Source organism: Marmota monax, unplaced genomic scaffold, assembly GCF_021218885.2.
Source record: "Marmota monax isolate L192 unplaced genomic scaffold, Marmota_monax_Labrador192_F-V1.1 WCK01_AAM20220418_F8-fsc00004, whole genome shotgun sequence".
Classification (NCBI taxonomy): Eukaryota; Metazoa; Chordata; class Mammalia; order Rodentia; family Sciuridae; genus Marmota; species Marmota monax.
Genome location: NW_026692881.1, coordinates 31312484 through 31335131, shown reverse-complemented (window position 1 = coordinate 31335131; position 22648 = coordinate 31312484). Strand labels below are relative to the sequence as shown.

Below are 22648 nucleotides of genomic sequence, written 5' to 3'. Positions count from 1 at the left end.
CTCCCCAAGAGCTCCCAGTAAGCTCTCCTTCCTCCCCGGCACACATTCCCAGACGCCCAGCCTGTCACTCCTTGGTACAGCCTGCTTATGAACTTCTCCAAAGACCAGACATCTCTGCTCAAATCCCTGCTCTGTCATTTACTGGCTGTGTGACCTCAGGCAAGACACTGAACCACTCTGAGTCCAGTGTGGTCATTTTTTAAGTGAGGTCAACGAGAGCTCCTGGCTCTGGGGATATTAGCAAGAAGTTGAAATGAGATGATACACATGAAGTTCAGAGCCCAGCACCAAGCACATTCCATGACTGCTGGCCGCGATCGCTGTCACCGCAAGGCAGAGATGATAAGATCTAACATGTCTCCTGCCAACTTTCCCCCGGCCTTGACTATTTTATTTATGGTTTCCCCAGTATGGATTTTGTTACTGTCTTATTTGTACATTATAATGTGTTTCGACCTCTTATGTATCATTAATTAAGTTTAAGTATAATCCCTGTGGGGCCATCTCAAATATTTTTAGTAATGAGACAGAAAAGGCAGATGCTCAGAGAAATACACAGACAGGCAGAAGTGACGGGGAGGAGAGACGGGGGAAGGCAGGGCTGCGAGAGGGGCCAAGAGAGGACAGGGGCACTGAGCAGCGCCAGGGGCAGTGGCAATGCTGGCAGCAGAGATGGACAAGGCCTGGCTCCGCTCCCACCTGCAGTCTTGTGACCTAAGGGAGAGAGGTGACCACATGGGACACCAGCATGGGGCAATGATGGCAGCCGCTATGCTGGAGAGGCCCCACAAGCACTTCCTGGGCATGGAGAGTGTGAGCCTGCCCTAGAAGGGCAAGGAGCATGTCCCCAGGAGGGGGACAGAGGTAGACACTCCAGGCCCGAGTGAGCAATGGCTGAAACGTGGCACTTCAAAGAAAACCCATCCTGACCTATTGCCCCAACACACACAAACACACACTCATTTATGCATACACACACCCATAACACACAAATACACACACCTATACACATATACTCCTATACACGCCTGTGTATACATGTACTCATAGCACACACATGCACACACCACACATATATCCCCAACATGCACAAACACACCCATGCCCAAATGCACATACATGCACACACAAAAATACATAGAACCCATGTGCGTGCACACACACACATAAACAGCCATGCACATATTTACACACACACACATGCACACACACACACCTCCAGAGCTCTTTGCAGGGGCCTCTCCTTCGTCCTCAACACCCACAGTGTTATTTATACACACCTGACAAAGCCCTCCCTGGCTCAGCCTTGTGGACCCTCTCAGGCCAGGCATGTGCCCCTTGCTGCCTGACCATGGCCTGCTTCCCCAAGGCTTGAGGGGCAAGATGAGGATGCTCATTGAGCTACCAGGGCATACCACCTGGCTCCATCATCACCCCACCAACCCAGGAGAGCATGGGTCCCTCCCCACAGGCTGCAGACCTGGCTTCCCTGGGTCTGCCCAGAGCATCACCCAGCACCGCTCACTAACACCTCAAATCCAGCAAGGCCCCCAGATGCCTGCCAGCCAGCCTGCCCCCCCTGCCCAAGGTATCCCTTCCTCCTCCTCCTTTTCGGCCCAGTAAGGAGGAACCCGGCCAGCTTGGCTCCTGTGAAATGGAGAAGGAGGTCAAGAGACACATTTCCTAACTTTCAAAAGGAACTGTTTGGGGTAATTAATCAACACATCACCAACACCAAGGGATTGTTTTATATCTGAAGACATATAATTAAGAAAACAATAGCAGGCTTGTGTGTATTTTGTTCCTCAAGAATGCTAATTATGTTTAGCACCCTGACACAACCGAAGGTTCTCCCCAAAATTTAGAAACCCAACAGAAGTTGGCTTCGAGGTATCTCTTTGCCAAGGCTCAGAACAGGGTGGGACCAGGTCTTTGAACGGGCTCTTCACCGGTGATTGCCCCACCAGCGAGGGAAGGCACTCGTCATTGCTAATTGCACTCACTATTGCTTAATTACACCTTCAGATCAGCACCTGATTTGCTGAGGGTGCAGCTGAGCTGCCATGGGTGTAAAGACTTAGCAATGCAGCACAGCCGAGGAGGAGGAGATGGGGAGCCTGTTTGCCTCCACTGAGTGTCTCCTTCCCTGTGTGGGGAGGAAGTCACCAACCTGTGCTGATGGCTCCCCCTGTGTCCAAGCTGCCTCCTCAGTCACATCTTAGGGAAGAAGCACACAGGCCCATAACTGTATTCCTATCTATCTCCTGATGTCACCAGGAGGTCCCTCCCTGAGTCACAGCTAATACATTTGATTGAGCCACGGAAGGTTCTAGATAAAGGATTTGGGGTTAAGAATCTAGACATTATAGCGAGGCAGACCTAGTTCCTGTCCTAGTTCTGCCACTTCTGACCTTGGCCCCTTGAGGCCATCCCATCACTCAGGAGCTCAGTGTCCTCATCTGTACAATGGGCGTGCTCACAGAATCCACCCTGTGGAGCTGCTGCGAAGCGTAAATGAAATAGGACATGTGAAAAGCTCAGTTCAGAGCCTGGGCCACAGGAGCATGGTTTTGAGCATAGAGAGAATGAGCCGTCAGGTCACAACTCACCTCAAATCAGGTACTGTCCCAGCCACTTCCTGCTCTGAGACCTTGGGCAAAAAAACTTACCTGGTGTATTTTCTCATCCGCAAAGTGGGGATAATCCTATGATGATCCACTGCCTTCACCACATTGATATGAGATCTACTACATTACATGGAAAGTACATGGCACACAAGAGCCAGCTCTTAAAATGATTTTTATTCACTCATCTTATTCATTCATTTTGATTCAGGTCCATTATCATGGAGGTTTCCAAACAGGCAGAACAGATATTTTGTCTCATGCCCTCATACCTCCCAGCCAGCAGAAGGATTGCATATATATATATTTTTTTCAGTTCTATAAAGCATTTGCTATTTCTGGAAATTTCTGAGAACATCTTGCCTAATGAGACTCACCGAACCTACAGGTGTTCTCACCGTGTCACTGTGGTACAAGCTAACCGGGGGCATGGACAGCATGAAGGCAGATGCCAGATTCTCCTTCCCAGGGTCTGGGGCTGGCGAGTCTGGTTCACCTGGATCCACAAGACCCTCACATTCAAGGAAAGTGGAAGCTGAATTGTGAAGGAGTCCAGAGTCCAGAGCCCAGGCTGGCCGGACCTGAGTCTCCTCACAAATCGGTGCCTCGCCTACCTCATAGACGGTCAAATTATTAAGGAACCGTGGTTTTGTGGTTAACATTTTTGAAGCATTCTATTAAAGATATATCCTAAAAGTGTTAGTAGGGAAAAGACATAATGTCTGGAATTTTCTTCAAAATAGCCTGAGATGTGGAAGGCCCAGGAAGTGCAGACAGAACGAGATTGACCTTGGGCAGATAATTCGTATGAACTTGCTTGCGAGGGCTGCCAGAACTAAGTAGCACAGCAGACGGGGTGGCTTAAACACCAGAAATTTATTTTCTCACAAGGCTAGAACTCCAGGATCGGCGTGTCAGCAGTGTTGGTCCTCCCAGAGGCCCTGGAGTTCTTCCCAGCCCTGGGTAACTTTCCAGGATGGAGTCTTCTCATCATCTAGCCTGCATGTCTGTCCGTGTCCAAATTTCCTCTTCTTCTAAGATCACTGGTCATAATGAATTAGGAACCGCTCCAATGAGCACATTTTAACTTGATTACTTTTATAAAGACACTCTCTCCAAATAAGGTCACATTCTGCATTACTAGGGGTTAGGATTTCAATATATAAACCTGGAGAGAGGACACAATTCACTGACAGTATGATAAAGATGGGCTAGGTATGTACCTTACACTACCTGCACTGTTTGTATTTTTGTATTTTTTGTATGTTTTGTTTGTTGATAATAATGAGAGGGAGTGGGCAGAGGGAGTATTTCAAACAACTGTTGTGTCGCCAGGTCAGACTTCAGAGAAAAGCCTACTCAAGGCTATTTCAGAACAGACAAAGCAACTTTGGTAGGTACTGAGCTTCTCGGCACCGGAAACCTCCAAACCCAGGCTGTGGACCTCTGGGGAGGCCTCCTATAGGTTTCTTTCATGGAGGGAAAGTTGGACTGGCCAACTTCTGGAACTAAGCCAGTGCCACCTTGGATTGCATTCACAGAAGTAGAGTGGTTAGAGCAAGGGATGGGCCCGCTGAGCACTGGAGGGAACCTCCAGGATCCTAAGCCTCCATATCATGTCCTCCCGTCACAAAGGCAACATTAACATTCAAGAAGACAGACCTGAATCTGGAGGGTTGGAGCCAGGTGCTGAGGGAGCTGGAAACCACACCTCTGCTTCCAGAACAGACTATGGAATCCACTTACCACTTCCTGTTGTCTCCTCCTAAAAAAGACTATGGGCAAGTTCCAATGAATTCAAACACCTTGTATGTATTTCTATCACACTCCTGATATTCCTTGCACATTCTTTTTGCTTCTGTTAATTAACATTTACATATCTGAGAGGAACTCCCATTTTAGAACATGATCTCTGCCTTTTCAACTAATGCATAACACCCAATCCTAAGGTAAATTATTTCGCCAATTTCCTACTGATGGGCATTTCAATTGCTTCAAATATCTTCCTGTAGTAAACAATAATTATAATTAATCACATATATATGAATGTATTTGTGCAATAAATTCTATAAGTTGGATGGATGGATGGATGGATGGATGGATGGATGGATGGATGGATGGATAGACAGGCAGGCAGGCAGGCAGGCAGGCAGATATGATAGGAGAAAAGAAAGAAGGAAGGGAGAGAGGGAGGGAGGAAAGAACACCCAGAGAAGGGGCAGGGGGTCTGTCTTCCACTCTTGCTGGGCACAGCTACCTCCCTGGCTCCAAACAAGCAGAGCACAGGCCTGGAGACACGGGCGAAGACCACAATCAGACAGAACAGCAGACAGTAATGGGTCCAGGTGGGCCTACTGCAGATCCTATCTTATTTGGTCCCTTTCACTGGTAGGAGAGAGCAAGTCAGGGGCCTGGGGAAGAGAGAACACAGAGCTCTCTCTCTTCATCCCCCACGTGTTTTCCATGGCTCCTTTAGTTTGCACTAGAAAGAAAGCCCCATGAGAATAGTGGTAGGAAGGACAGATGCCAAGGACCTGACCTGTGGTGTGGGCAGGGGGATAGAACCCACATCATATTTGTGAAGCGCTGGCACGTAGTAGGTGTTTGGAGCAAAAGCAATGGTTGTGTGAGGCCAGAGGCCAGGAGAGGGAGAGAGCTCCTGAGAGTTCATGAGGTCCGATGCTGGCCCACCTATTTCCTTCAAGGGGGTGAGAAATGAGTGACCTCTCTAGACTGTTCTTCCAGGGGTTTACACTTACAACTGATGGCACACACATCTCACAGTACACACAGGCCAACACACAACCTCTTTCTGTCCCCCCCTGGGGCTGGGACAAACAGGACTGACCTCTAGCATATTCTAAAAATCTCCTTATCAGCTGTGAAAGCTTGAGATTTGAGGGAGCAGGGTATGGGGTGGCAGGGGGTGTGGGCAGAGAAGAGGGGTCTTTACAGTGTTCTGGCTTTTCTTAAACCTCAGCACTGGAAGCCCCCTCCTGGGGTGCAGAAGTTCCCTCTGTGCTGTTCCTATACAAGTAGGAGAAGAACATCTGAATTGCGTGGCATCATTTACTTAACAAAGCAGTGACCTTCCACTTGAAGTGGTCTACAGTATTAAACTCCACTTCTGTTTTTTGTGGAAGAGCATAATTGCAGTCACTTAGACGTGGTGTTGGGGGAACGGGAGGGGGATGTGGTGAGCCCTGCAGAGGCAGACTACCTTGACCAAGGGGGCAGGTCGACAAGGTTACCAGGAAAGCCAGCACCTCCCCATGCACTTTATTGACCAACATGCTTGGTCATGACAGGAACTGTGGCACATGCCTGTAATCCCAGCCACTTGGGAGGCCTAAGTGAGAGGCCAGCCCTGGCAACTTGGGGAGACCTTATCTCAAAACAAAAATTAAAAATGGGCTGGGGATATAGTCCAGAGGCAGAACTTTCCTGGATTCCATGTCTAGTACAACAAGTGGGGGGGAAACGCATGCTCAGTTATGCCTCACCCCGCCATTACACCTGTGCCACACACCCCCACACACTCAAATGTTCACACTTACACACTTCCAAACATGTGCATGTGCACTCCCAGCTGCTCAGCCTCACTCACAAGTGCAAAGGTCCCTGTGGTTACCAGCCTTGGCATGATGTCCAGGAACCCTGAAGGTCACAGATGGCAGTGGTGGATCCTCCATACTGGAAGGGGCAGGAACAGTCCTCAGCTAGGGGTACACCCAGTAAAGGTGAGACTGCTCAGAGAAAAGCTGATTCTCAATAATAAAAGCATTTTTTTTTAGAACATCACATCCAACACCCAGATATCCCTACCAAAGTTACAGCTTGTTTACGGGCTGAGTCTGGGTGCTTCACTGAAATCCAGATGTCACTTGCCAGGCCACAGCAACCCTACACCCAGAAGAAAGGATACATGGCACAGGCTGCAGCAACTATGTGCCCCATGCACACTTATATACACAGTATGTGATCACGTGCTGAAAGCTACGTGCTGTACAAGCACATTCAGGTACAGCCACTCATGCCTCTGTGGACACCAGCTCGCAAGGTTCCAGGCCAAAGTCAGGAACAGAGCCCTCTGCATTACCATGCTCACTGGCAGGGATCCAGGCACACATTCTTCCCTGCTCCTTGGCCTGCACTGAAGACAATGCCTTCAACTACCATATCAGGCCCTGCACCCCACAGGCAGGGCCTCAGAAGTGCCAGGCTTCCAGGAATCCTCCCTGAAGGAGAGGATCCAGGGAATAAACAGGTCCCCTAACAATCAATTCCACCTTCCCCCTCTCACCTGACCCAGGATGAAGCCATTGCTAACTGGCACAGTCCCAGCTGAGGGCAGAGACTGGGCACTATGGGACCTGCTGGGTGACCGAGAACATGGCCCACCCACTTCTGGGTTTGCAATGTGAACTGGTCTGGGGAGAAAGGGAACCTCTCTCTCCAAGGAGGCCTGGCTCCTACCTCCCAGGACTTTGCAGCTTCCTGGAGCCAGTGCAACAAGTATTATCACCAGATCCATGTCTTCCTAGTAAGCCAGACCTTCTACCAAGGCTAGCCATCCAGCTCTGGATGCAGTTTTACCTGCCCCAAGTACACAAGGGAAGAAACGGGCAGGCCTTGGGGACACTGCATTTTAATTGCTTCATTGATCACTCCTGGAACTTTTTTACCTTCCATGAGCCTGCCACAAGAAAGAGACTCTCTAGCATGAAGAGTCCGGATGGGGGTTCAGAAGCCCCCATTCTGATCAAGCAAATGTCCTGAAAGGAGGTGGTGGAGAACAGAGTTGCCCGACCCATTCAGCTTCCTACCCGCGACATTCAACCGATGCAGGTCAGGGTCTAGCCCCTGCTCGGGGGTGGGGGGCGGGGGCAGTCCCGGCGCTGGCGCCCCTCCAGCTCCAAGCCAGTTCCTCTGGTTAAGGGGAGAGTGGGGGAGGGGCGTCCACGTTCTCTGGGGAGCAGAGCCCCGCGAAGTGACCCCGTTTCAGAATGAAATTGAGCTGCCATTTTCATCTTCTTCCCAAATGTCAGCCGCGTTAGATCAGATTAGGAACTAATCTCTTGCCAAAATTCATTTCCGTACAAGAGAGGTGGCTGCGGGCGGGGCTGAGGTTTGTTGTTTGTTTCCTTGTCCCCCCCAACGCCACCTTTCCTCTCGCTGTCACTGGGGTGGGAGTGGGGGTAAAAGTCGGAAAGACCGCACGGAAGCCTCCAGGAGGCCAGGGGTTGCAGGCGGCGGCGCCCAGGGCGCGGTGGGAAGCCCGCGGTAGAGGGAGTGGGCAGCCGCCTGGCCTAGGCTCTGCATCCTCACGGAGCCGCCGCTTTTGCTCTGGGGTAGCAACTGCAGGGAAGAGACCCCCAGGGACGACCGAGCGCCCACCCTGGGCTTGGAGAAATGCGACCAGAGACCAGGGAGTACAGGACCCCAAAGAAATGATGGGAGGGCCTCGATGCCGACAGCGCAACCTCCTTGGAGACTGAGGTCCCTCCCCAAACCTCACCTAGTCATCACCCAGCCCCCAGTGTCCCACCACGCCCAGGGTGGTAAAAGGGAAAAGGAAAGGCAATTGCAAACTAAAGAGAGAAGGAAAAGGGAAAATAAACCAGTCAGTACCTTGCAGGAGACCTCATTTGACAAGTGACCAGAACACAGCCGCTGGCCTGAGTGCATAATTACCCCCAAGTGAAAATTCCCCCATCTAATTTGATATTTGGTTCTTTGCAGAAGCTATAGCCTTCGTAAATAATATACAAAGTAAGAAACCTAATCCCGCCTGCTAGAATGTTTAATTCATCATTATGCGAGCTAATTGGAAGGTGATTATATGGTAATTGCTCATTAGTGGTGTATATTTATCGCTGTACCTTATGTCAAGGCCATGGGAATTGTGTAGAGTCTGTTCTCTCATTTCAAGGATCAGTTTCAGAAGCAGGAGTGAAGCAGGCAAGATCAAGTTCTTCCTGACGTCAGGGTCCAGCCAGGGTTATAGAGACCCCGGCTATATATAGGGCCTGGAGTTTGCTGGGGGCAGGGGCAGTCTGGGGCCTGACTGAGGCACCCAGATCTCAGAGGTTGCTGGCCGTCAGGCCAGTACCAGGCAAAGCTGGTCCTTTTTGCTCATTTTCCAAAAGCGATCCCATGCCAACCTGGGCATCTCCAAGGCCCCTCAGGTGCGTCTTGGCCTTTGGGCCTCTGGTAGGACCCCTGTGTTTTCTCTAGGGCTCCTCTGGCAGGTGTGTGGAGGGGCAGAGAGGGTGGAGTAGAGAGGGGGACTGGGAGGTTAGGTTTGGAAATTGGACACTGAACCCGAGGTAGGAATCAAGGAGGTGGAGTTTGGAGTGGTGGAGAACTGGTCTTCCTTTCCCTCCCATCATGGAAATTGGGGAAACTCCCACCTCCCTGGCTATGCCAAAAGTTCTCTCAATTCCTCACTCAGCAGAAGAGTGCCATGACAGTGCCCGTTGGTGCCTAGTTGGTGAGGGTAGCCCAGAGTCTCTCTTGGGTAAGAAGCTGACAAGGAAGATGAACTTGATGCATGAAGAAGGGCAGGATGTGAGCCCAACTCAGCCCCAAACCAGCGCAGGAAGAGGCAGGAAGGCGGACCTGCAATCGGAGGAGAGAGGAGAGTTTGGTTTGCAGGTGGAGGTGGGGCAGGGAGGAAGCCATGGGCTTTCCAGGTCCAGGACCAGGCCAGATCGCTAGGCGACCAACCTCCGAGAGCGCATTTTCGCACGTGGTAGTGATCTTTGGCGCTCTCTGGCGCCCCCCTGGAGGAGTGCGACGCGCCTTTGCTTTAAAGAGACTTTGGCTCCTGGCACTGGCCCTCTGCCCACCCCAGGCACCCCGACTTGCAGCCCCAGGGCCCTCCCAAGTTCCCCCGCCGGGCAACAGGCACTAATAAACAAAAGGCCAATTAGACGCTGGGGCGCGGCTGATGAATGGACCTTTCGCTTTCAAGTGTGGCACTGCCTCGGGTTTCCTGGTGCACAGGGTCGTGCTGGGAGAAGCTGCCTCCTGGAGCGGGGTCACGGCTGGGGTCAGAGGGTTCTCAAAACTCCCACTTCCCGCTCGCTTCGGGACTGGTTAGTGGGGAAAATAAATCAGCCGGCCGAGCCGCGGACGCGGACGCAGTCGCAGTTCTGTATCCGGGCGCGGTGGCCCAACGCTGTAGGCCCGCATCCTCTGCCCCACCCGCGGCTGCCGAGTGGCAGCACCCAAATAAATCAATCGCTGATTGCCGGAATAATAAAGGCTGACAAGAAAAATGCGCAGTTTAAAGGGGGGGAAAACGGTGGTTTTGCCCAACTCGGGATTGGAGGTAAGACGGAAACAACACCCCAAGCCTCCTGACAAGACACAGGAGCACCTAGCCCCCAGGACAGATACCAATGCTGCCCTAGTGCTGGGCTCTAGGATGATCATCGCAGGAGCTCCCACCTAAACACGAAGAAATGTCCCCCCAAGTCACACACATTGAGGCCCTGAGGCCACTCCATCCTTGGAGATGGAACTTCAACAGAACTCAACCGGGCGACCAGACCCTGGCACACAAATCCAATAAACTGCATGTTCACACCTTCATAGGCACTCCTCAGTCCTACAAATGCAAGTTCTTGCCCTAACTCAAAACAATCTGCATGAGAAATGAAAGACCGACATCTTGGCACATTCACAACATCTACACAAGTAGCTCTAGCCTCAGCAGCCTCCACCCTCTACCATTACTGACACAAACTGACTCAAGTCCCTAGTGAGACACACAATTGCATTTCCAGGATCCGCAGACAGTTGTATCACAACTAACTAGTACACACACCTCTACAAACTCAGGATCGCTGACCCTCACCCTAACTCGACCAGATACCGACTTGCCACAGCCCACACTTGGACAACCCAGCCCATATCCCCACCACCTCAGAGCGGGGGCCCCTGGCCAGGCTTCCGAACATCCAGAGTCCCTCCCCAGTCGGCCCTAGCGTCCACAACTTTGTTTCCTGCGACTTGTGTTGGGGACGGGGAGGAGCCGAGGTTTCCAAAGCCACGCTCAGGCCCGAGTTTCCTTTCTGCCCGGCCCGCTTGGCGGGCCTCTCCAGCTGCCACAATCCGCCCCCAGCACAAAAGTGGCCCGGCAGGTTCCCGATGGTGGCCAACGCACCGCTCGGGTTTGGCTCGGCTGCCAGGAGCAGAGTCCGAGGGAGCTGGGAGTAGCGAACAACCAGAACAAGAGCTAGGAAGGGTAACTGACGGAGGTCCAAGGCTTCTGCCACCCCTAGAGTTTCTGCAGCCTTCGCGGAGGAACAGGTTACCCAGCGAGAAACGCATACAAAACCCAAGTGTGCCACGCAGGAGAGCGTCGCCTCGGCCCACTTGCTTTGTATATTCCGTTTGACCCTCTCCGGGCAACTCAAACTAGGAACCCGCGTCTCTGGAACATCCACTTAGCACAGGGGGGTGCACAGGAAAGGCCCACAAGTAACCAACAAGGAAACAGGACGTGGATCAAACTCGTGACCTACATCCCTGTTCAGGTCACAAAACCACATGGCAACATGCATGCAATTAGTCCCGTGCTGGAAGGAACGCAGAGTCCGGCCCACGGTACCCAAAGAGCCCTGCTCAGGAGCACTCAGGCCTGGCACCCATGTAACAGGAGAGGGCATACAGCTCCCAGAAGACTCCAGCCTAGCACGCGCATACTGGGAAGGGGACGCAGTCGTAGAGCACACGCGTCCCGCGTACCCTGCGCGGCGCCCCACGCCCAGATAGTCATCGCGGGATGGCATCTCGCAAATATTTATATTCCTCAGCGCCACGGCAGCCCGCGTCCACATTAGACGCTCTAATCCTGCCACTTTAAATAGATGAATTAATAAAGCAAACGAGCGGCTAATAAGCTGACTGTCCTGCCTTTTTGAGGCGGGGGGGAAGGACTCGAAAGTGCGCCAAATTTGTTTGCAGTGGATCAAGGCGAGCCGCCTCTGCTTCACTTTCTTTATCTTAATTCCGACTTGAAAAGATATAATTATCTAGTTTGAACAGAGCTGCTATCAAATCCTTCTTTGGGCCGGGAAGGGGGGCGTTGGAGTGGATTGCAGCGCTCTGAGCCGCTCCGTGCAGCCGGAGATAGCGCGTAATGAAGATGTGGAGGCCGGAGATACAAAGGGCATTAACCTCATTAGCATGAAACCTTTTCTTCTTACCATTGTGGGACCCTTTCAGCCACCTAATCCCCCCTATTTTCAAAGCTTGGTTTGTAATAAAGCTTTTAGGTTTTTTTTTTTTCCCCTCAAAGCTAATAGTATTCTCTGATGATTTTATTGCTGTTACACTACATAGGACGTTTACCAAAAAAAAAAAAAAAAAAAATCTTCACCACTGCCCCCTCTTCTTGCACTTAAATATATATATATATATATATATATATATATATATATATATATATATATATATATATATGGTTTCTACAGAAATTAGCCATAAACCAAGGTGAGAATTTTTTTTCTGGAAAGGCCAGTGTAAATTTTACTGGGAGAGAGCTCCATGGTTGAAGCATTCTGGGTTTGAAAGGTAGGTGGAAAGAAAAGGTAACCTGGACTGGTTCAAGGGAAAGAGATGCGTTCCGAGAACACTGCCTGCCTGCCAAGGGACAGCTAGCAGTCACTGAGAGTCCTGCTGTCCAAGCAGCCGAAAGCACCACTTGGGTATCGGCGATACCACGGCTGCACCTGTCCCTGCAAGAAGCCACTGGGGGGGTCTCCCTTAAACCCACCCCTCTCACCCTGGCATAGCACACTTTCCAAGAGGGGTCTATGCACAGGCACTATGAGCAACCAGGTCTACTGAGGGAAAGTGGGGAGACAAGCAGAGATGGGGGTGGGTGGGGGAGAGATGGAGAATGAATTCTACTTTTGAGGAGGGGAGGAAAAACAGAAAGAAAATTTCCATAGTGCCCTATAGTCCCCACACGTGCACAGAATGTCTAATCTTAACTTTTCAAGGCAGGATGTTAACAAAGCTTGTATTTTTGCCCTGCATTGTAACTTGGCCTTATCACAGTGTAAAGGGTGGGGAGATTGTCCTAAATTATGTCCAGGCAGCCCCCCTGGATCCATGGATTAAGAGATTAAAGGAGACCACTGGGCAGGGCCTCCTCTTTCCCCTTCATATTCCTGGTATGATAATTGCTTAAACTGATTTGCACTTTCACAAAAGCTCGCAGGACGCTTTGTAGCTCGAACAGAACAGACGAGGTTTCTCTATCAATGGAAATAAAACTGATTAATGCAGCCTATCAGGATAAGAAGCAAATGAAGCATGCAAAAACAACCTCATACCCCCAGAAGGGGGAAGGAGGAAGGGAAAAGCTAAGTTTCCTCCAAGAATGGTTACAACTTTTTCTTTAATGTTAAAATTAAGAGTTAAAGGTTTCTCAGAATGCTTGCCTTATAAGGTTCCTGAGGCCTTTGGGTTCATCCCATCACCTTTGGCAGATTGGGGCCAGGGAGAGAGGAAAGAAAGGAAGGAAAGAAGGAAAGAAGGGAGAGGGGGTGGGGGAGACTTGTACTTAAGGGGTTTTGAAGTCAGAAACCAAGTTTAGAAGTCCCAGGATTCTGATTCTGCTAAGTGTTTTTCCCAATACTGGGAGAATGTTCTTCAAGTCATAATTATATGTTTAAATTAAAAAAAAAAAAAAACAGAGGTAAAGATAAGTGCCAATTTTGGATCTGAAGTTCAAACGGAACCCCCTCCAGTAGGGCATGCAACCTACAGGCAAAAGTCTGCTTGAAAAAAACTTTTTCTCTCTTTCTAAAAGACTTTAGTTATCCTAATCAACTCCCTTCTCTACTTTCATATCTCTTTAAAATGTTGCCGGAAGCCAACAATACGGCCCATTTGCAGGTGGGGAGCCAGGATTTCTTGAGCCCATTTGGGAAAGGACCACACTCAAATCATAGAGATACTTTTTTGTAAAGACCCAATTCAGTTTCCCAAGACGACTACTCTGAGGGCATATTGATAAATCTTTATTGACAAAATATTGACATTGACATACTTCTTGGAAGTATATAGTGTGTTAGAATTCTAACAAATTAACACAAAACACAAAAATATTTACATTCTGGTATAGAAGACATTAAGGAAGCATTTGTCGCTCTCTTTAGTAAGTCTATGGTCTTGGAAGAGAAACTCAGTGCTTGAAAACTTGCCACATGTCCTTGGCCACACTAACATCATCCCCGCTAACTACAGTCCTTCCATTTTTGCAATACATAGATTTAAAGTTTTGAACGGCCCTTACAATGAATGGTTGAACTCAGCCAATTTCTCCAACCACTACAAGGAAAAGTTAACTTGGTGGTTTTGAGCCTCAGAATGTAAGGAAAGGGAATGTCCAAGAAATAGAATTAATTTATGTTTTTTTTTTCCCCTAGCACAAATCCTGATTTTTCTGGTGGGCACCCTCCCTTACCACCCACATCCCCATCCTGCTCCCCGTTTCTCTGTAAGAGGACCACTATCTCTGAGCCTACTTCATTTAGCTTTCACAATCACTTTGACATCAGAAGGTATCAAAAAGTGTTTACAGACTGCACATTTCTCGGAAAAAATAAAAATAAAAAACACACAGAACCTGTCTTTAAAAGGAAAATAAAATTACAATTCATTTTGTCTTTAGACACCATTCGCCCAACAACTGCTACATGCAATTCAAGTTTCTGAAACAGGTGTGGGATGGGGCTAGATATGGAATTTCACTTGTTATAACTAATTATTTTTAAAGACTGGGGGAAAACTGCGAAGTGCAAAATTAAAAGTCCTGTGCCTGGTTGGGTTGGTTTTTTAAAAATCATCATTATCATCATTTTTTAAGTGGACTGTGATAAACGGAATACCTGCCAATCATCTTGTCTCCCTGTTTGGCGATTGACTAACAGCTCTCCTTGTCAGAGTGCGCCTTCAGCTCTACCACATTTGGATCTGGAGATCTCCTTCTTTCTCTCCCTCTCCCTCTCTCCTTCTCTCTCTCCCTCTCCCTCCCTCTCTCTTCCTCTCTCTGTCTCTCACTCACTCAGCTGCCTCTTTAGACGAAGGTTGCAAGTTGATGTAGGAGCCTGGATCCTCTGCCATCCTGGCGTGGTCTCGGATTGGGACCCAGCGCCCTCGCTGTCCAAAGTCTGCGAAGCCTGCTGTAGCTCTCTGATCCCCTCTCCCTTTCTCGGTGAATGTGTGCGCGGTTTGTTTTTGTTTTGTAGGGTTTTTTCCTTCTTCCCCTCCTCTCCCTGTCTCTGTTTTACTCCATGTTGTCCGTTTCTGTGGGTTTGGGTTTGTGTTTTTAATCGTCTGAGGTCACGTCTATTTCCTCCGGACTTGCTTGCTTGGTGGCAATTCTCCACCGGTTAATATGGTGTGTCCCTTTTTTCTTTTGTTGCGAATCTGAGCCTTCTTCCTCCAGCTTCTGCCTTTTGAACTTTGTCCTCCGGTTCTGAAACCATACTTTTACCTGTAGGGGCAGAAGCAGGTGCTGTGCATTAGGTCCTTAGCAGCATCCTGGTACCAAGTGCCTGATCCCTTCCCCAGATGGCTCCCAGTGCAAGACTGAGAGTCCAGTCTTTCAAATGCATACCTAAAGGCTGGCCGCCCAGGGCCTCCCCTCGGGAAGCAGGGTCCCCAGTGATGAGTGGGAAGCCCAGCTCCCTGCCCTTCTGAATCCCCCCTAGACAGCCCTTCCCCAGGGCCCCCGCTGTCCACAGCACACTGAACCCCTTCTTGCCTGGCCCTGCCCAGGTACCCACTTCCCTCTGAGAGCAGACTGCAAAGAACAAGAACCCCTATAAAATAATAAGTAGGAGAAATTTAAAAAGTTATGATCCTAACTCCCTCCAACAAGTGAGTGCAAGAAGACCTCAGTCCAGGCTGCAACTTCCCCGAGGGCCCAATGTGCTTTCCATTTTCTGCAGGTCTTTCCTAGCCTAAATATAGAGCCTCATCTGTAAGGCGCTGGTCCCTGGGTAGAAGATCAGGATGTGCCTCAGCCACTGCCTCCTTGCTGAGTGACCCTGCAGGTGAGCAAAAGTGGGCTGAGATGGAGGAAGCCAAGGAACAGTGGGGAAAAGGGACTGAGGACTAACCCAGCCTTGCCTTTCCAGCCAGGAAATGGGGTTCAAAAGTGAAAGCTCGGGAAAGACTGTGGAATAGAGGGAAGTAAGAGAAACTGACAAAGAGGAGGGGGAAAGAGAGAGTCCCCATATTCCTCCCTCCTATCCAGCCCAGAACAGGCCAGGGGTCAACCTCAGATTGGGCCACATCACTTCCCACCAAGGCAGGCAGAGCAGGCAGCCTGGCCTCTTCAGAGCAACTGCTAGAGGTCCCGAGACCAATGAGGTTGGAGTCAGCTGAGATTCGATGGCCCCCTGGGAAAACTGGGTGGTGGGTCCCCACCCGCAACCAGACCAAATAGTAGCCCTTGTCCAAGCTTCCCGCAGTGGGTCCTGGCTAGAAATACGTGACTGCCGCACCTTCCACATGCCAGGGAGTCATATCAGAGCAGTGCCCTCGAGATCCCGCGCCCACTCTCTCCCTTAAGACACCACAGATCCGCTTGCTCTCCCCGAATGCCGCAGTCCCCCAAAGTGCCCCATGGAAAAGCTGAGCGGGAACAAGGCTGAGTTTAATTTGCTTTGAGTTTGCTAATTGAGGGGGAGGATGGTTCATTTCTCCCCCGGCGCTCGCCCAAGGCGCGCGTCGGTGCGCTCGGGGCTTGACACGCACACAAAGACTCCAGGCAGCGTGGGCAGCGAGGCGGACAAAGACCACCGCCGCCTCGCCTGTCCAGGAGAAATCAGCCGGGCCGCGCCTTGTGCCTGCCCCGCACAAACCCGCGAGGCCCTCTTCAGTTTTGTCCGGGGGGGAACGCTTTAAAAACAAAAGCCTCGACCTTTTTGCGCTTCCCAGAAAAAGTGTTACAACTTAATCTGCTCGAAAATGTTACTGTTTGTTGGGAACTTTGACCCCGCCCTGGGGCTCCGGTACAGTAGCGCCTACAGTAGCCCCAAGCCCCCTCCCCGCCTTGGGACAAGCCCAAGCCTGGCCGGCCTCGGGACCCTGCTGAGCAGAAGGGCCTATCCCCCCAGCCCCTCTCTGCAATCTTCAAATTCTATTTCTCTGATTTCGATTGCACCCAGCACTCTTGGCCTCCAGCTTCCAAGACTCTCCTTCTTTGAGAAGAGTAACTGGGGCCTATAATGAGAGCCTTGGGCCTTGAGTTGCTCAGAACTCTCCCTTAACCGGCTCTCTACCCTCTCCAACCTTGAGCCTCAATCACCCAGACATGCCGCTTCACTTTCCCTCATCCTGGACCCCATGACTCTTACCAAAAGTCTCATCAAAACTATAGAGGTATCTAGCCAGAGGCTACAAGGCCTGTACAGCTAGGCAGAAGGAGCAACTCAGCGCTTAGACTCTTAGAGCCTCCTTGCTGGAGCCCAGGGCAGCTGGGCAGCAGGGAAGTTATAAATCCAGAGCCCTGGCTTGAAAGGAACCACAGGGCCCTTTGCAAACGCCCTGTCGGAGCTCAGCACTCGTGGGTGTGCTGGGTGCCAGCTACCAGGGTCCTTATATTGGGGTGAGGGGGCCTCTGCCTAGACGGGATGTCCTGGCTGCTGGCCGCTCTCACCTGAGTTTCCGTAAGGCTGAGGCTGTGAGCCAGCTGCTTCCTTTCCGCGCCCACCACGTAGTGATTCTTCTCGAAGGCGTGTTCCAGCCTTAGAAGCTGGGACGGGGAGAAGGCGGTTCGGATCCTTTTCGGCTTTCGGGCCAACGCGTTGTGCAAAAGGAAACTCTCGGGGCTTGTGTCGTTCCCTGCAGGGGGCACAGCAGAAGTGCCATTAGGTGGCGGCTCTGGTCAGAGTCGCGCGCTTCTCCCGAGCCGGGCTGGCGGGGCAGAGCGCTCAAGGCCTCCACCTAGTCTGCGGCTCTAGACCTGCGGATGCTGGTGGCCCTCCCCAGGAGCGCGAGAGGGAGGCCGGCTTAGCTGCCAAGCCCCGGACAGCCGGGGATCCACCTGTGCCGCACACAACCAGAAGCTGCCCGAGTGGGGCCAGTCCCCAGCTCCGGACCGTGGCGGGCTCCGCAGCCGCCCGGGAGCCGCGGGCCTCACACTCCAATTCCCGGCGCCCGAGGCAGAGGAGGGGGCAGCAGAGACCGGCCGAGAGATTGGTGCCCACCACCCACAGAAATCTCTCTTCTTTCTAGCCTCTCAGGAAACTTTGACCTCAGTGTGGAGAGGCAGAGGGCCGCTATCCTGAATTTTCTCGCGGACTTATTAAAATTTTTTATTTTTGTCTTGCTACGCCTCGGAGAAAGTACAGAGGCCGGAAGAGTCGTTGTAGCCGGACTGCGACAAGAATCTCACGGCTGGTGTGCCGGGTTTCAACCGCTGCTGCCTCCGGATGACCTGGCTCCCGTGGTCCCCGGCTCCAAAGAACTGGGAGAGACTTGAGCGATGGGATCGAAACCCAGGGGTTACGATTTGCCGGCACGAGCCAGGACGGTCTGCGGCCCGGGAAGATGCTGGTTGCTCCAGATCTGTTGGGGCGACCAAGAGGGCAGCTGGCAGAGAATGGAGAAGGGAAGCCCTGAACTTTGAGAGGAAATCCAATGTTTTGGGTTCACTCATTTGAGTAGGAAATCAATTCAACAAACAAACAAACAAAGAAAACAGACCGACAGTCCAGGCGGGAATGGAGGCAAATTCTGATCAGGAGTAAGGGCAAAAAGTTCTTTGGTTTGGTTTGGATTGTTTTTTGTTTTTTGTTTTTGTTTTTGTTTTTGTTTTTTTTTAACTATGGGGAGGGGTGTGACATCTACCCAATTCCAGACTCTGGAGGGAATGTAAAGGGTTAATGGACAGACAAGGCTCTAAGTATTGATCGGCTGCCGCCTGAGGTCGGTCTATTAGGAACTGGATCCGACTCAAATCGGCAAACTAATTATTCGCCGCTTTTTCCGAAGTTGTTTTAACTTTCCTCCCAACCCCCAACTAGAGAAAAACAAAATTTTTAAATAGCAAGAAACGAAGACACCCAAACAGATCTTTCCCTCCCAGGCCGTCTTTCGACCTGGTTCATTTCTTTTGAAAAAAGGAAAAACAAAAACCAGACCGAACCTGCTTTCCAGCCGGGGCCGCTCCGCGCCCCAATTAAGCAGGTCGCTGCGAGAGAGCCGAGCCCCGGAGGTTGCTACCCGCTCGGGTTTCCGCCCCTCGCTGGGCCTCCAAAAAGCAGGGGGAAACACACTTTGCTCCAGGGTCACAAGAGTCTCCTGGTCTGGGTAGAAGGGTCTAAGACTGAAGTCGCGGGTCTGGGATGAAGGGGCGTGCAACGGGTGGCGAACAGAATGGAACGCAGTCGTAGGTGAACCTGGCGGCCCTGTCCGTGGCCCTCGGACCAAGGGGACCGCGAGACTAAGGACATAGCGGTTTCTGGGCTCCCTGGCGACGGGCACGCCGACCAGGCTGCTCTGGCGTGTCCAGACTCAAGCGCACACGGGGACAACTCTGTCCGCGCCCCTTCTCAAAAGGTCAAGCGGCCGGCGGGCCAGAACCCAAAACCAGCCATAGTTTGGGAGAGCGGGGATCAACACCATCGCCGCAGCCCTTCGCTGCCCAGTTTTCAAACCGGGCGCCTGGGCCGGAGAGCCGGTGGAACCTCCGCCCAGGCCTTGCTAAGTGCCCACCGGGAGCAGGCCGGGCGCAGTGAGGGATGCGGCGGGAGCGGCGCGCCGCAGTCCCGCGACGTGGCACGTACCTTGGAATCGATGGCCCAGATATCGGTAACGGTGGATGAGCCAGGGGTAGAAGGTGGACGGGTCCCGCTGCTGCGAGGCGAAGAGGGGGTGTGGCGAGTGCGAGGAGGGCAAGGGGTGGGCGGCCAGGGCGTGCGGTGGCGGCACCGGGTGCACTGGCACCGCGGGGTTGGGCGGGTGCGAGACCGCTTCGGCGAACACTAAGTCCGGGTTGGAGTAGACGCCCCTGCCCGCGGCTGCGGCGGCGGCGGCCGAATGGAAGCCGTTGAGGAACGGATTTATGGGGCTGGAGTTGGCGTAGCTGAGCGCTGCAGGACGGATGGGGTCCTCGGATCGCGAGGCGGGCAGGGGACTGTCCTTGGCCACCAGCGACTCGATGGTGAAACAGCGCTTGGGCGCCGGCTGGAACATGCTGCGCCGAGGAGCGGGCGCCCCAGGCTCCCTGCTCCCGGCGACCGTGGCACGCTGCCTCCGCCGCCCGGTGCTCGTGGAGAGGACCGACGAGAATTGGGGACTCGTTTGTTTGGGGTGGGGGTGGGGGTAGGAAAGGAAGAAAGAAAGGAAAGGAAAAAGGAAAGGAGGGGGAGGGGAAGGAGAAGCAAAGCCGAAGATCCCGAGAATCTTGCACCAAAGGCGCCCAACCTGGAGAGAGGGGGAAAATCCTTCCAGAAGAATTTGCAGGCGTGGATTGGGGTGATTTTTTTTTTTTTTTTTTTTTTTGGCGAGATGGCGTGGAGGGGGGGGGGATCGGAGTTAGAAGCAGGGAGGAGAGGGGGGGAAAGTTTCTTGGGGGAGGCAAAAAAAAAGTTTTCTCTCCTCTCCAAAAGGCGGGCAGGGCGCCCTAAGTCCAAGGACAATCCATGGAAGTGTTCGCTTCTTCACAAGTTGTGCAAACGATTTGTTAGTTCATGAGCCTAATTAGTGCGGGGATCACATAAACAGCTTCCTCCGAAGCCTGGTAAATGGCTTGATGATTGGTCGCTATTACTCGCCCTGAGGTGGAAGGGGGGAGACTCTTTAAAGTGCGTCAGAGGGAGGCGAGCGCCTGGGAACCCGGAGGCCTGGATCTGGGCCGAGAGTGGAACGGAGTCGGCGCCGCTGCCCCGGCCGTGCCTCCTGCCGCCCGCCCGGTCCCTCGACCTCTTCGTGCCTTCGCCCCGCTCTCCAAGCTCACTCGCTCCCCCGGAGCCCGCTGAGGCTTCTCTCCTCCTCTTTCGCCTCCTCCTCTTCCTCCGGTTTCCTCTCCTCCTCCTCTTCCTCCTTCTTCTCCTCCTCCTCTTCTTCCTCCTCCTCTTTCCCAACCTCCTCCCCCTCAGCCACCGCCTCCTCCACCACCACCACTCCCTCCGGGGCACCCGGGTCCCTGCAGAGTCCCGGGCCCGCGCGCCTCCACTGCAGCCCCCTGGATCCCGAGCCTGCTGCACTGGAGCTTGTAGGAACGACCGACAGGCAGATTCCTCACGCTCAGCGCTCCGCCGCAGCTGCACCCCGTGGCTCCGCGTCTAGGGAGCTGGGATCGCCCCGGGAGAACGGCGAGGGTAAGCGGGCGGGGACTGGTTCCGGGAGAGGACTGAAGGCGCCTTTCGGTTATAGCAATCCCCACCCCCAGCAAACTCCCGGCGGTTTCTTAGGCTGGGGTGGGGGATGGAGGGTGTCCTCCCACCCTTCTAACCACCCGTAAGCTTCGAGGTTCCGGGGTCCGCGCGTTTGCGATCCTTGACCCGGTTGGTTCGTTTGCAAGTTGAGACTGGAGCCTCCAACCATTCCCGGGCTGTGCGATTCCACCTCCCCGCCGCTGTCAAACCACAGCCTCTAGTTTTTTTCAGCCTGGAAAAGCGCGCACCTCCTTGCCCCCCAATAAACGACTCCTTCTGAGATATCCGGGACCGGGGGACCAAGGTTAGGGAGCAGTTGGTGCGGTGCTATTACTACCGTTCTGTTGCCGGAATTATTTTTATTAGTGCTGACATTGTTATTATTGCTGCTATTATTATTATTTCTATTATTATTCTGCCATCTGTTGTCCCTGAGCTGGGTTGCTGTGCAAAACCTGAACTAGCAACTAAGGGCTGTGGATGGTGTCTCCGGTCCCAGACCGTGTCCGCATTTTCGAGCTTGCCTTCGGTTTTGGGATGATTTTAGGGCCCAGATCTCTTGTCCCTATTGGCTCGTGTAGCGGCATAATTATGATCACATCCCCCAGGCTGCTGGCGCTGCTCTCTGTTTATTGGTGGTTAAAGATCTATTATCTATTCATCAGCCGCCTCTTTTTTCCTCCCCCCACCCTTTTGCCAATTACATTCTTCTAAAGTGAAGTACCAGCAGGTATTTTGCACGTTTACAATTAATGATAAAAAAAAAAAAATCCTGGCATCCTTTAAATCTATTACTCCCAAGCCCATGTCATTTATCTTAAGGAGAAAGAAATGCCTGTTTGAAGACTAGGTTGGTTTCCGTGAAACCTAGAAATCCTTCAGGATGGGGGAGAAGTGAAGTCCTCAAGAAGGAGGCTGCAATGCCACCAGATTCAGCCAAGGATCTGGGTCTTAGGACATGCCCCCAGATTCCTCAGCTACTTCCTTCCCTTCCCTCCTCTTTACCTCTCCCTACTGCATCTGACTTCCCTTGGCTGTGTCAATTTCTGAACTTTATTTCACCTATAGTGTCGTGCTTGCTGAGGGAATTGTCCAGAAACTCCTCCAAGAGAGAAATCTTCAAGGAAAAAGAGGCATTGGGAGAGAGGTGTTTTCTGGTGTTGTTGGGGCTTTAAACAGATTAGAAGGGAGTCCACAGAAATCATGTGCATGCATGTACACACACACACACACACACACACACACACACACACGACAGGTATAGGCCTCATCTTTGCCTTCATGATGGGAAAAATTTCCTCCTATCTCAGGCTTCAAAAATCTGCATCACCAGCTGCAGTCCCCAGTCCTGGCCCAGTTTGTACCCTTTGTCTTTTCCATACTGCCTTGCTTTGTCAACCCACCCCCCCAAACACACACACCTTTTCCAAGTTTAAAGACTCTGGGCATTGGATCTTGGGGTAGGGGTATATTCAAATGCTACACACTCCTCAGACTTGAACCAAAAACCAAAACCACCTCAGAAGTCCTTCCCTCCACCAAGCTATGGAAATAGCCCCACCAAGCCCTCACTGGCAGGGAGCTTAAAGCCACAGTGAAGGGTAGAGG

At 52.0% G+C, this 22648-nt stretch overlaps 1 protein-coding gene and 1 long non-coding RNA gene across 3 annotated transcripts in view; one reads left to right on the top strand and one right to left on the bottom strand.

Moving 5' to 3' along the window:
• Positions 1-13643: 13643 nt before the first annotated feature.
• On the bottom strand, positions 13644-20719 carry Emx2 (empty spiracles homeobox 2). 2 transcript variants are annotated; one of them, XM_046449923.2, is made up of 3 exons: positions 19448-20691; positions 17317-17501; positions 13644-15144 (listed from the first exon to the last, which is right to left on the bottom strand). In XM_046449923.2, the coding sequence occupies exons 1-3, from the start codon at positions 19854-19856 to the stop codon at positions 14977-14979; spliced, it is 762 nt and encodes a 253-aa protein (XP_046305879.1). In that variant the 5' UTR covers positions 19857-20691; the 3' UTR covers positions 13644-14976. The 2 variants fall into 2 exon arrangements, with proteins under 2 accessions (XP_046305879.1, XP_046305880.1); XM_046449924.2 differs by lacking the exon at positions 17317-17501 and having other exon boundaries at positions 15041-15144; positions 19448-20719.
• Positions 20485-22648, top strand: part of LOC124096244 (uncharacterized) — a 45832-nt gene continuing 43668 nt past the window's right edge. Inside the window, exon 1 of the long non-coding RNA XR_006852818.2 lies at positions 20485-20983. This is a non-coding gene — a long non-coding RNA (uncharacterized LOC124096244). The remainder of the gene's footprint in view (positions 20984-22648) is intronic.